The 14,581-nt window shown below is 39.7% G+C and overlaps 1 protein-coding gene across 1 annotated transcript; it reads left to right on the top strand.

Moving 5' to 3' along the window:
* The first annotated feature begins 5,390 nt into the window (after window positions 1-5,390).
* pgghg (protein-glucosylgalactosylhydroxylysine glucosidase) lies at window positions 5,391-13,381 on the top strand. Its single transcript, XM_042412984.1, has 14 exons — window positions 5,391-5,667; window positions 6,291-6,615; window positions 6,703-6,913; window positions 7,000-7,435; window positions 7,522-7,641; window positions 9,529-9,660; window positions 9,738-9,849; window positions 10,896-10,968; window positions 11,050-11,186; window positions 11,276-11,409; window positions 11,491-11,586; window positions 11,677-11,774; window positions 11,883-12,106; window positions 13,167-13,381. The coding sequence occupies exons 2-14, from the start codon at window positions 6,372-6,374 to the stop codon at window positions 13,238-13,240; spliced, it is 2,091 nt and encodes a 696-aa protein (XP_042268918.1). The 5' UTR covers window positions 5,391-5,667; window positions 6,291-6,371; the 3' UTR covers window positions 13,241-13,381.
* Window positions 13,382-14,581: the final 1,200 nt, after the last annotated feature.

Here is a 14,581-nt window from a genome sequence, read left to right as displayed (position 1 = left end):
TAAATACTAGTCTTTAATAATACCCTCATGAAGTAAAATGCCATGTAGCCTTTCTTCACATGTTGGTTTTCTAATATATTAAATGGATGTTTGCACCCTAAATAAAAAAAAAAGTGTGTTTGTAGCGACTGTCTGGTTATTATGTACACAGTAGTTGAGATTTTTTATCCACCTCCATCACATCGTTCACAGTTGAAAATATTGGTGAGGTAAAATATTAAATTACATGTTGACAAAGATGCTTTCTAACATCGTACACAACCTCAACACTTAAGTCTTGCTTAGATTCCTGGTTTCTTAGTAACATGCTGTGACTTTTGTCTTCAAAGTGTTCATGTTTGTAATTTTGTGGTCAACTGGTTGTTTGCTTACTGCTGCTTCGATCGAATCACACTGTATCATCTTAGCATACAGTGTCAGTGGTTGTTTTCTGGTAGCCAGATGTCCTGCATCACTGGGGAGAGGGGGAAAAAAAAGAACAGCTGCAATACTGCAGCGTTCACACACAGTGAGCCTAACAGAGGAAACAGGGCAACATAGATGTATTTACAGTATGTTTGGACTGTTATATCGAGGCTCCCAGGTGCACAGTACATCATGAGTGTCATTACATATGCTGGTTGAGAACTCAGTAGACATGTAGGTAAAGCTGTAGGAGTCGACCTGGTGTCATTTGAGCTTCAATCCATTTGCAGTTAAGTGCGGTTAACACCAGTCATCCATCTGTTTGTCTCATCTGAGAGCAGAGAGATGGACCACTGTCCTGCAGGGTAGAAGTACTGACAACAAGCTGAGCTCCTAATAAGGAAGGGCAGGCTGGCCGAGGCACTCTCTCTGTAAATATCCCTTAGGTCTGAGAAAGACAGAGGAAGGGAGCTGGGGAGGAAGAGGGAAGCGGATGGATTGCAGCCTTATATGGACAAAGCACTGCTTTTCCCAGGGTTTGTGGCTCTGACCTCCGGCATGATGCCAGATGCTGCACAAACAGCTCCTCAGCGCCACCAAGAGGTGGGACCTGTGTAATGCCTCAGATGAGCTGGAAAAAATAAAATCTTGTCATTTGTTTTTTTTTTTTTTTACACTTTTGACCACTTGATATATTATGATAAATAAGTGAAATGCACCAAAATCAATTTCAAACAATATACAGAGATTAATACCAACCAGGCGAAGTGGGGCCTCGGAGGCCCAGACCCAAAGGCTCCAAGTTGTTTGTGTGGCAATTACTTTGTTGTAATTTGATTATTGGAACTTTGTTTGCTGATATGCATCACTGTAGCACAGTAAAAGAATGAATTGGTGATATCCTCAGGGTGACCTCTGCTTTTTTACCTCATGTTTGGTCTTGAAAAGGAGGCCTGTGTCAAAATTTACATGGTGCATATTCTTTAAAGTGGTTCTACAAGCTATTGAGTATTGCATTGGCATAAAGTTGGGGGTTAGGGATTTTTTTTTAAAAAGAGGCTGGTAGTATCGGTAAAGCTTCAAAAATGCTGTATCCAACTATTCCCATAATGCTGCTCAATAGCTTAATATCAGGATTTTCCTTATTTGAGGCTCTGAGCAAAATGTGTTGAGGGAGACCATCAGTAGGGGCAAAAACTGTTATTAGACCCCTTCCTTGGCTTGACTCCATGTGTGAATATAGAGTATGTTAAATTTGATATATTGTTGCTAGTGGTGGTGAGCCCATATCAATAACTTTTGCTCATAGCCCCCATAAGGATGGATGATAATAACAATATAATTATGATCATATTTATTTGTAGAGAACTTTTACAAAGTGTTTCACACCAGGTATTATTTTGAAAACCAACAATAATACAAGCAAATGGGAAACTTACAGATATATAAAAATAATGTTAACTGGAGCAGAGTTATAAGTGTAATCCAGAAAAATAACAAAAGAAAAAATAATAAAATCAAGGACAAAACTCAAGATTAAACCCTTTTAGGAAGAGATTGACAACAAGATACAGATTCAACCACTTTAATTCCTTGGGCGAGTTGCTTTAGAGCCTCTAGGCCTTCACTGCCGATTTGTTAAGTAGAGAGTAAAATAAAGGCCAATAGCAAAAAAGGTGAAGGGGAATTTTTGGAGCAGCCAGTGCGTAGAGAGATGACATGATTTAGTTTGGAGAAAGTGACGTGATACTTCTTGGAAAAGATAGGATGAAAATGTAAACACTCTCGCTGTGACCTGCAGAGTATTTTTACTGCCCGAGCCAAGTGGTTCCAGTGTTTTAATTGTAAATATGTAAGCATACGGTGGCAGCCATTACAGCCTGTAACAAGACTGTTCAAACTAACACTAACAAAAGTGTATCATAACATTAAGATGTTTTTCTTAAAGCTGAAACTCGACACCATACATAGTGTGATTAAAGCACCTTTCTTTAAAATCTAATGAGCATGTTCAGTGTCCTATATGGCTATGTTCACATGTTGGGCTTTAATGCTCAATTCTGATCTTTTGTGTTGATGGTTCACATTCATATTTGTAAGTGACATGTATCCAGCTCCGATGTGAACATCGTTGAGGCAAGGATGTATTATAAGAGCTGGATACTGGACCGTAAATAGCGCCTATTCAGTCCAATAAGAATTGCTCACCTGGCTAATAGTGAAGGGTCTAGCTGCAGTCTTGCAGACCTACACAACACAGCCCCTCTGATCCCTAACCCTAACCCTAACCCTAACCATGTCAGTGCTCATGCCTTCACCTAACCAAGTGGGTGTGTTATGTAGATACTGTGAGTCTGCAGATAGACCTAATTGGGCGCATACGCCAAAAAAGTTTCTAGTTTCCGGTTTTACTTCCATGTTGTGCGGCCCACTGAATATGCACAGTAGTGTTTCTTCCATTGGCCCCGCCTGTGAGTTCCCGCTTGGCCCATGGACTTTACCTTGTGATGACAAGACAGATCTTTAAAATCCCTTTTCTCGGCTCGAGGAAAGTTTTTATAAATATAAAACCTCCATGGATCAAAACTTCATAATAGAAATAGTCATAATTGATCTTGTTTGCAGTTCAAGGTGTCCTGACATCAGTTTTGTGAGCCAAAATGTGAGCTGCATGCGTACAAGAATAACAACAATAACGTTATTTGTGCGACATTCAAATCATTCACATGGATGACATGGCTGTACTAGCATTCAATTATGATAGGTTCCTTCCAGTTTGGCTTGAATAGAAGCTTCTTCATAAACAAATTTGAAAGTTCCTCATTTTTCCACTGATCCCTGTTTCTTCTGTTGCTGTCCTCCATGTTAGGGTTAGTGTGTGGGCTGTGAAGTGCTGACACTGAATTATGACGACAGGTCAATATGCACAGAGAAGTGATATGTCAAAAGAATAGCACAAAGTCCATTCTGACAGCAGTCGCATAGCCAGAGATCAGATATTAATCAGATTTAGGACCGTATATGCAAGTGGCCCAGATCAGAAATATCTTCTGTGAAAAAATCTCATCTCATCTCAAGGATACAATCCAGAGTCATTGGCTATGAACTGGTTGCCTCCCCCCTCTCCCCCCACCTCTCTCACCTTCACAGAAAAGAATGTTCATAAGCTCTTCACACAGCTGAATTTAAGGAAAACCCCAGGACCTGATGTTGTCTCCCCAGCCACAGAGGCACTGCACAATCCAGCTCTCAGTGTTCTCATGCATTGTCAATCAGTTCATCTCTCAATGTCGTGTGCCAACCTGTTTCAAAGCATCCACCTACGTCCCAGTTCCAAGGAAGGACAGAATTATGTGCCTGAATGACTACAGACACGTTGTTCTGACATCTGTAGTCATGAAGTGTTTTGAAAGACTCATCCTGTCCTTCCTCAAACCAATCACAGACCCCCCTCTGGATCCTCTACAAACTGCCTATAGAGCCAACGGCTCCGTGGATGATGCTGTTAACCTCAACACCTATGTCAGGACTCTGTTCGTAGACTTCAATTCAACCTTTAATACCATCCTCCCCGACTGTCTGCACACCAAGCTGCTACAGCTGCAGGTACCCCACCCCGTCTGCAAGTGGATTACGGACTTACTGACCAACAGGAAGCAACAGGTGCAGCTTGGCACCCACCTGTCTGTCCCCCTCACCACCAACACTGGAGCACCACAAGGTTGCATTCTCTCCCCATATCTGTACACCAATGAGCACCTCCAACCACCCCTCCATCAAGCCGGTCAAGTTTGCTGATGACACCATGGTCCTGGACCTCAAAGACAAAGATGGCAGCATGGTGTACAGAAAACAACCTTGGAGCTCAATGTCAACAAGACAGTAGAGATGGTCACAGACTTCCGGAAACATCCACCCTCACACTCCCCACTACTCATCAACAGTGAAAGGTGATGGAGTCTGAAGTTTCTGGATACCACCATCACCAGCGAACTGAAATGGGAGACACACTCATCTTGATAGGTTTTCTGACACACCAGGAATAGACCCAAATGCACAACTCACAGACAGCTCATGGTTTCTAAAGATCAGAGTCTTTACTGAGTAGGCAGGTTTGGTACAAAGGCAGTCAGTCAGTGAAGGCAAACAAAACACAAAGGGCAAGGCAGAGGCAGATCCAGAGTCAAAAAACACAAGGAGGCTATCAATAGAAATACAAAGGCTGGAACGCTTGCAACTAAGGGCTAAGACGAACTGGCACAGGGAGCACAGTGCACGCAGACTAAATACACAAGGAGAGGGAGGGTAATTAGACAAAGGTGGATGACATTAGGGGATAATGACGATGACAGGAGCGGGAAACACACAAGGGCAGGAAGTGGATCTGAAACAAGAGGAGAGTTAGGAACCAAAGTAAAAAAGGAAATGCAGAACTGAGTAATGGGGAAAACAAAAACATCACTGCCACTGCCTCATCAGAAAACTTCCATCTGGCTGCAGGTTCTGCTCCATCAGGAACAGGACCACTAGATACCTGAACAGTATTTTCCCCAAGGCCATCACTCTCCTTAACAACCCATACTAGTTCACACCTCATCCCCTACCTGTCCACCACGCACTGGCGCCAATTTGGCAGTAACGTTGAAAGATATCTACTTGATTTGACTAATTTTGACAGCTGAAGCTTTATATTAGCTTCAGATAAACTTTCAAATACATTTTTGCACAAAAGGAGGTTTGTGGATTTTGGCCTCCAGCATTTACATTGTGATTGCATTATGAAGGGATCTTCTAAAGGTCAGTATGAACAGGAGGAATGATTATGGCAAGAAGAACCTATTTCAGTGTTCATTTGGGCATCTGACTATTGTTTTAAGACTTAAAAATTTGTGAATCCTTTAAGGCCAATTCATGGTTTCCGCATCCACCTTACCATCCAAAATAAATCCGTGCCATGTTTTTCAGCAGACTGAGAATGATGTCCAGGTTTTCTGTGCAGCATGCAGAGCTGCAGCCCTCCTCCTACAGTTGTGATAGTCGACCCTATAAACTTGGACCAACTTTATTCACAACATTTGAGTTCTTTTCTTTGACTAGATGTGATCTCTACAAGAAAGTAGAACACAATAAGCTGTTTTTGATAGATTAAACTGTGATTAGCTAACTTTTTGAGAACTTCTGCAAGTTTTACCATCCCTTTGGTTTTTTGTTTTTTTCCAGCATTCCTCTTTGTTGCAGAAACAGATGCTGCTTCCTGTTCACGTGAGAATGAAACATTCCTGCCGTAATAGTGTGTTTAAGGCAGATATGCTGAATGTGTATGCAGGCCATTGATTGCAACAACTCAAGCTGAATCAACTTGATCACTGAGATTGAATGTTTTATTTTTTGCCAATGAATGCCTTCAAATTAATTAATTAATAATTTCAGACATCTTGACTTAATTAAGGAGGAAGAAGTACATCTCCAGTAATTTTAACTCTTTCTGTGTTTTGTTTGGTGTGAGGCTCATTTTTGTATTTCAGGTCCGCTATTTGCCCGATGATATTTTAAAATGACCCTTGTATGTGTCTTGTGACACTAAGGTGCCAAAGTACACAATCTACAAATAGCCTTTACTGGCAGAAACCTGGGAAAATAGTGGGTGTGGTGTTGCAGTAAATATTTCCGATAATCATCTCTTACCTGTGCACTATTAACATATTTTAATGTGTGTTTAGTTCAGAAATTTTGGACAAATAAATCTACTCGACACAATCTCAAAGGAAATACTGGTTGAGTGATTGTTCTTCCTCATTTTGAGGGGGTACAGTAATAACACTTCCTCTTTCTGAGGAAGTACAATAAGGAAAAAAGACATGTTGTAAAAATATATTTGTTTTCAGACTTTATACTAAGTACTCTGACTGAGTGGACACCAGACTTCTTGGTTTGATTTAACCTTTCCACGTGATCACCTCCTCATCATGGCCGGTGACCCAGACCCTTACATCTTCACCAGTGACACTCTACCCAATGATGTCCGCTTCCTCCCTCCGCTGGCTAATGGCCTTCTGGGCTGGAGGGTGTACAACAATATCATGCACATGGGTGGTGTGTATAACGGGGAGGGCGGCCGTTGTCACCGTGCAGATGTTCCCTGTCCTCTAGCCGTGAAGGTTGAGACAGAGGAAGCTGCCCGACACTCCTACAGCCTGGACACCAACACAGGTAACGTCTGCAGTGTATTGTTTTGGTTGACATCTGATTTTATACCGGAAGATTTCTCACTGCTAATTGTCTAATCTTCTCAACCAGGTATTTTTACCCACACTCTGAGCATGGCCAGTGCAACTGTCTCCCAGTCTTTGTATTCACACCGGTACTACCCCAACCTGATGGTGATGGAGATTCTGATGGTACGTCAGGTTACGTCAGAGGAACCTGTCACTGTTAACCTGGTCAGTTCGTTCACACCTAAGAGCAAAGACATTGTTTTTGAGTCTGGTCCTGATTATAAAGGAGGGAGGTGAGGTTGACATAAACAAAATACACGTTTTTTTCTATATGGTACAGGTATGAACTCTTTATAATTTACCTTCCGTTCTTCCTCAGTCACATCCAAGGACAGACGTCCACTGCTGAGTTCCCGGGGGGCTCCTGTGCCTCAGTGCACCTTATCTGGAAAATCATACCCTCCACCCTGACACTGCTTCCAGAACAGAGCCAGGCTCGCTGGGGCTTCATCCTGGTAGTGGCTGACAGTTTAGACACTGCTAAGGCCAGTTTCGATGAGGGCCTGAATCTGATGGCGACTGGGAACCTGCGTTCGTCTCACGAGAAGGCCTGGAAAGAGCTGTGGCTGCACAGCAAGGTGGAGGTGACAGGGTCAGACAGCCTCTGCAAGGCTCTAATTGGCTGCATGTTCTACCTCCTCAGCGCCTTCCCCTCCATACATGACACCTCCAGCTCTTTTGGTGGAGTCAGTCCAGGCGGACTGTCTAACGGTGGGGACGGTCAGGACTACTGGGGCCATGTTTTCTGGGACCAGGTAAGGCTACTGGCAGCTGATGCATAGCTATTTTAGTAATGTGATTGTATGGTGTATCATGTAATGACCCTAACTTCTTATTACAGGACATTTGGATGTATCCTGGCATAGGTCTTTTCTACCCCAAGCTAGCCCGAGCTGTGCTGGAGTACAGGGTGCGGACTGTAGACGGCGCAAAAGACAACGCCCAAAAGCAGGGCTACAAGGTATGATGATCAGTGGGATACACAGGTGTCACCGTTACAGCTCTTCTGCAATTACTGACTATTTTGGAGACATAATTTGACAAAATTTTAAGATTTTCACTGGAAGCAATTGTGAAACTGTAAAATAAGTGTTCGATAAAACACTATAAATTCAATGTCAGTGGTTACAAATCAGAAAAAGATGCAATACAATAAACAAGAGTTGGGCCAAAGTTGTAATAATGAATTAGTAAAGTTATGATCAGTGGTGAAAAGTAACTTTTACTCAAGTACTGTACTTACATACAATTTTGAGGTACTTGTACTTTACTGGAGTATTTCCGTTTGATGCATCTTTATACTTCAATGAAAAAACATTATAGCCAAACTGAAATAAAAAGTTTTCATGATGTCAGTATCTTTTATAATTTGTGTTTTGATGTTCATACTTACTTTATCTAAATCACAATTAACAAAATGGGGGAATTTCAGATTTATGTATTTTCTGCAGCTGCTGTGCAATGTCCACCATGCTGATGTTCTCAAGTCGGTGTGAATTTTTGGTTCAGACTGACTCTGTCCCTGCTGTAATTAGATGCAATATTTTTGTGGGCAGTCACTTAAAATAGTCTGTATTATCACCTCAAATCCAAATGGTCACACAGCAGTTAACCAAGAATAGAGAGTGTGTCTCCTCACAACACTGTCTCTCAAATGTCTGACAACTGCTGCAAAGTTTCTGAAAGTATTTTATCTCTCTTTTTAAATTTGGAAAAAATATGCACAATAGCTGCAGTATCGTTACATTTATTTCCTTACACAAAAAGTGAGAATTAATTCAAGTGTCAGTTTGACTTTAAGTCCCCATAACAAGTACAATGCAACACAGTGATCAATTTAGTCGACATAAACAAAGTCTACAAAAGAAGTAAACGACTGGTACATAACACTGAGAGTTAGCCCAGCAGAAACAGTTGTGTTAGCAACATTAGCCTTAGACAGCTAGTATAATACTTGCTTGGTTGCTTGATTGGTCTTGCCGAGCAGGTGAAGAAATGAGCTGAGTTACATTTAATTCAATGCAATGATTTTTTTAACCCCTCAGAGGTAGAGGACAACCAGTCAAGGTTAAGGTCACCCATGAACATTGAACAAGATCAACAAGATTGACCATTTTATCTGAGGCTCTTTAATAAGCAGTTGATAAGCCTCCATTACGATCATAATGTTATTAGGATTTAGGGAGACATTTAATGCTAGCAATTCACAATCTTTTGGATTGTAACACAGAGATAGCAAAAGAGTTTCTCACGAAAATAACAACCCGTTGTATCAGTCAAACAGGTTAGAATAAAATATCTGGACTGGTTTGTTGGACCCAGATTCTAATGGTGTCCAGTTTTGGTAACAAGTCTCTGCGGTTTAGGAGTATCAACTAAAACTTGATTAGTAGTCTCATTTCTCAAGCCAGGCCCTTGGTCATGAAACGAGTCATAGAGAATTAGCTTTAGATTGCTAGTATTTACAGCTTTTTGACCATGCCGACCATGTGGCACACAAGTGGTGATACCAACACTGGGGATAACAAATTAGCCTTAAAACAGGATGTAATGACATTGCATGTACTACTTGCTAAGCTGTTGACATTAAAACAAGGAAAATGAAGTGAAGGTTTAGTGGATGTTTTGATAGTCAGCAGGTAAGGCTTATCTTAACCTGCTGACTATCAAAAAACACTCCAAGTTGAACTGTGGCAGTGGGGGTTGCTACTAACAACAGGACTTTAAACTGAAAGTAACTGCAGTGGCAGAGTAACAGCAGCATAGGACGTATTTTAGGGCAAAAATTTTTAGTGTTTGTGTGTGTTGATTCTTTTAACAATGAAGAGATGCTCCTGTATCTGTACAGGGACTGAAGTTCCCATGGGAGAGCGCTGTGTCAGGAAGGGAGGTGTGTCCAGAAGACATCTATGGACAACAAGAGATTCACATCAATGGAGACGTCACACTGGCCTTCCAACATTATCTCTATCTCACTGAGGTATGCTCCTTTATCTTTGCTCATCATTATGTGTCTCAGCCTGCATGATGGTGTTAACTGAGCTCTTTTTGTTCCAGGATTTGTCCATGTTCTCGGAGGGCCAGGGCAGTCAGGTGATATGGGGTGTGGCTGACTACTGGATCTCCAGAGTAACCTGGAACCCTGAGGACCAGCAGTACCACATCCTAGGTAAAGTCCATTATTAGAAAGGCATTAAAGGACAGGTTCACAATTTTTTTAAGTTTTAAAGTTGTAAAACAACAGTCAGGCACCCAAATGAACATTGTTCCTCCTGTTCAGAGATCCACAGCCCTCCTTTCGTGCAACAATATATTTAAAAGTTTATTTAAAGATAATGTGAGGCTTCTGCTGCCCAAACAATTCAAATGGAGTCACTATCGTTCAAAGTTACTGTTTTTTTAGTGCCAAGTTCCCTTTTTTCCCTTTTTTTTTTACAACCCTTCCACTGCAGCTGAACAGGAAAACATTGTCCATTGAGACACAAAGAGGGAAGTTTTTAATAACAAGAACTGTGGAAAATATCCACTTTATTTGACTGAAACTGAAGCCTCATATTATCTTCAGACAAACTTCTAAATACAGTTTTGCTCAAAATGAGGACTTTGGACTTTGGCCCCATTACTAATATTAAAAGTACGTTATGAGGGGATCTTGTAATCATTAGTATGATCAGGAGGAATGATTACAGAGGGTAAAACATGAGTCAATGTTCATAGATAAGGCTACTTAATTTATTTAACATGACACAGTAATATGGCTTATTCTTTAATAGAGGCATAATTAAACAATAAAAGACTCATTTACCACTGGAAAAAATAATCTAATCTATAATCTCGCCATAAACATGTCTGTAATGAAGCAAACTTTGGCTTTCAGTGTTATTAAATGCTTTTAAAGGTCCCTTCCAGACATGTTTTGGGCAAAATAAAAATCTGCTTTGAAGAGTTTAATATACTTTTTCCACAAAAATAGTGAATTACTTCATTAAAATTGTTATAATGACATCTACTCCTTCTCCCACATTGACAAATCAAGAATGTATGAATATGGAAATATTTTTAATTTTGTATTTTCTTTAATTGGTTCCAGGATGAATAAATCAAAATTTAAATCCACAAAAAGATATTGTGAGAAAACATAATGTGTATAATTACGTTTTGAATAATGTGATATAATTAAAATAATATGAAACATTTACCTTTTGTGCTCTTTAGGTGTCATGCCACCTGACGAGTATTACCGCAATGTCAACAACTCTGTGTACACAAACACGGTGGCCAAATTCAGGTACTGGTATTTGCATATTTTCCAAAAGCACATATTACTTTTATTTATACAAGTAATACAAACAAACATCTTATTTGTCAGTCTCCAGTTCGCTGCAGAATTAGCGGATCTCCTCAAACATCCTGCACCACAGGAATGGAAAGCGGTGGCCGAACGCATCAAAATACCTTTTGACAAAGAATCCCAGTACCATCCTGAGTTTGATGGCTATATCAAAGGTTATTTTTACCTTTTTGACACTGATCAACATAATAAAATCAAGTATCTATAACACATGTTGTCAGAATGACCTTTGCACATCTGGCAGGTAACCCAGTGAAACAGGCGGACACAGTGTTGTTGGGTTATCCTCTTGGGTTGCCAATGTCCCCTGAGGTCAGAAAAAATGACCTTGAAGTGTATGAGCCAGTGACAGACCCTCAGGGACCAGCCATGACATGGGTAAGACACAGTTTATGCTGTCTGGTCGGTGCAAAATTGATGTTGTCGTTAACTCTGCTTTTGCTTTTCTGTTCCTGTAAGGGGATGTTTGCAATCGGCTGGCTGGAGCTGGGGGAGGCTGAGAAAGCACAAGCTTTACTCCAGAAGTGCTTCAAAAACATCCAGGGACCGTTCCAGGTACTTTTCTGACTCCCACACAGCCACATAAAACGAATACGTGCCTCTTTACTGAATACTGAGTGACTGTGTGATTACCTCTCCTCGCAGGTATGGAGTGAATCATCAGATGGCTCGGGTGCAGTCAACTTTCTCACGGGTATGGGAGGATTCCTGCAAGCTGTGGTGTTTGGTTACACTGGCATCAGGTCAGTCATCAATCATCTCGACATACACGCTCAATGAAAAAAACAAATTCACACAGCATGCACAAAGTGATATAAAGTGATATACTGTTTCTTTGGGGTTATTCTTAGAGTTCAGAAGGATTGCCTGGCCTTCTCCCCACTTCTTCCCAATGACATTTCTGAGCTTTGCATCCGTGGAGTGAACTACCTGGGCAATCAGATGGACTGGCTGCTGAGGAAAGAGGAAGTCTGCATCGTAGTGAGGCAACAGGCAGGCGGTGCTGAGGGTGTAAAGCCCTGTGATCTACAGGTTGTCCTGAAGGCATCAGGGAACAAAATCCCTCTCACACCAGGTAACACATAAGCTAAGACAGGCAGTAACAGCCCATTTCTGTTTTTTTAGACAGAGTTTATTTATGCAATAAACATGAAAGTTTAAACACACTCATACAAGTACAGCTCAACAAAAGACAAGTGGATATGCATTTATCATTTATATATATATATATATATATATATATATATATATATATATATACACACATTATATATATATACACATTATATATATATATATACACATTATATATATATATATATATATATATATACACATTTTTTATATATATATATATATATATATATATACACATACATAGTATGTATGTATGTATACATATTATTGCACATGAGATCACAGGTAAGGCCCAGTATTTGAGTGACAAAATAAGTAAATATTCATGAGTCTTAAACTGCGTATGTGTAATCTTTTCCAACTCTAGAAATGGCTCCATGTCTCTTATCTCTCTTATAAAAGCAGTCACACTGCTTTTATAAGCAGTGTGACTGCTCTCATTTCATGAGAATTGGGTTTTCACATACAAAACTGGCAAAAGACAGACGGGCTTTCATGAGAATGATATCCTGACTCATGACTCCTATAAAGCAGAGAAAACTGGGAGCTCAAGAGGTTGTCAGTTACCTTTTTAGAGAGTAATATAAAATGCATCAGAACATAATTTGATTTCAGCAAACTGTATGTGAGAGTGAATGTGGGGACTGCAGTGCCAATTGCTACACACTGGAGGATATGAAGCTGCCAGTTTGCAAAACAAATTGATACTCAGGGAAATTCAGTTACTCAACAATTTGATTAAGGCATGCCAAGATGCTAATTAACATCCTCCAGTACAAACCCTACCTCGGTCGACTGATAATTACCTGTTATGGGGCAATAATTCAACATGAATTCAATTTATTTTCTGAGTCATTATGTTGCATCGAGACTCATTTTGTGATTTTATACAGTACCGTGTCATCCTTACTTTGTTCCTTGATTTAATGTCTCATATTCCTCAATATGACACTGATGCATTAACAGATTAATAATTAATATCATATCTATATTTTCAGGGAAGCCAGTCACTTTTCCTCGGGAGCCTGGGTGTGTTTGTAAACTGGCTTCCTCTTCCTGCTGGCCTCTCTGAAACAGGAACCTGGACCATACTAATCAATCATCCTAATCATTCCATTTACCCAGAAAAATATGTCATATTATGTAATATCTGGGCTGTTGTTGTATGTTGTCATTAATCTGAGAAAGCATGAATAAATGGCATGAAATTCAACCAAAAATAGCAACATTAATTCCATGTCAAAGTCCAACCATATGACCAAAAATACGTACAAAATGGTTTACAAAATGTAAATGGACTGTTTGTATTGATTTAATAGAAAAAGAAATGCAAAATGAAAAAATGTAAGCGTTTGCCTTATTTATTTGTGAATTTAATGGATCTTGCTGCCGGCTGGTAGCATCTTAAATTTTATAAAAAGGCAACTACAATAATTTGTTCCTTTCTTCATGATACCAAATGTCTGCAATGTGTAGTTTATCAGCTGATGTGGATTTGTTTTAAGTATGCAAACTAGAGCTGCAACTATTTTGATAATCAATTAATCTTTTGGAGTCATTTTTTAAAAAGAAAATTTCCATATTTCTCTGATTCAAGCTATTAAAATGTGAATTTTTCTGGTTTCTTTAGTTCTGACAGTAAACTCTGTGATTTTGGGAAAAAAAAAAATTAAAAAAAAGTGCAACTACTTGTTTTCTGCAGTTGTCACTGAGACAACAGGAGATGATACTGGCTCCCATTATGTTTTAGAATTGAATTTAAGATCTTACTGATTACTTTTAAGGCTCCTCATGGCCTCTCTCCCTGCTGTATCTCTGACCTCTACGACCCTACAAGCCAGTACGTACTTTGAGATCCTCAGGCAGAGGTTGTTTTTTTTTAATCTACTCCAGAAGCCCGGCTGAAAACAAAAGGGGTAGAACATTTACAATCAGGGCCCCGAGGCTCTGGAACGATCTGCCAGAGGAAATCAGGTTGGCTGAGTCAGTGATTTCTTTTAATTCTGTTCTTAAAACATACTTTAATCAGAGAGCCTCCCTTGATTTTACTTGAGTTTTAATTTTTGTTTGAACTGTCTTTTATTTCCTTTAAAATGTTCCTTTTTTCTTGTTTTTTAATTGGTTTTCATGCACTAAATTGTCCTGTTTTTTAAAACCTAATGATTTTATGATTGATCTATTTTATTTTGCTGCCTTTGTAAAACACTTCGTAACATTGATTTTGAAAAGCACTCTATAAATAAAAATTATAATTATAATTATTATTGTTGTTGTTGTTGTTGTTATTCTTATTAATAATCATCATCATCATTATAATAATAGTAATTATGAAGCTGCTTTCAAACACGCATGTGCTCTTTGAGCAACCTGGGCGGAACAAAGCAAATCCTGCCAGATATCAATTGGTTGATTT

This window comes from Thunnus maccoyii, chromosome 5 (assembly GCF_910596095.1).
Source record: "Thunnus maccoyii chromosome 5, fThuMac1.1, whole genome shotgun sequence".
Lineage (NCBI taxonomy): Eukaryota > Metazoa > Chordata > Actinopteri > Scombriformes > Scombridae > Thunnus > Thunnus maccoyii.
Note: the sequence above shows the minus strand (reverse complement) of the source record. Positions and strands in the feature narration are given on the sequence as shown.

Bases quoted from the DNA above. Each gene is read 5' to 3' on its own strand.
- pgghg (XM_042412984.1), top strand. From the start codon at position 6,372: ATGGCCGGTGACCCAGACCCTTACATCTTCACCAGTGACACTCTACCC. The intron at 7,642-9,528 runs GTATGATGATCA...GTATCTGTACAG, and splicing joins CCCAAAAGCAGGGCTACAAG to GGACTGAAGTTCCCATGGGA. The intron at 11,587-11,676 runs GTACTTTTCTGA...CTCTCCTCGCAG, and splicing joins ACATCCAGGGACCGTTCCAG to GTATGGAGTGAATCATCAGA.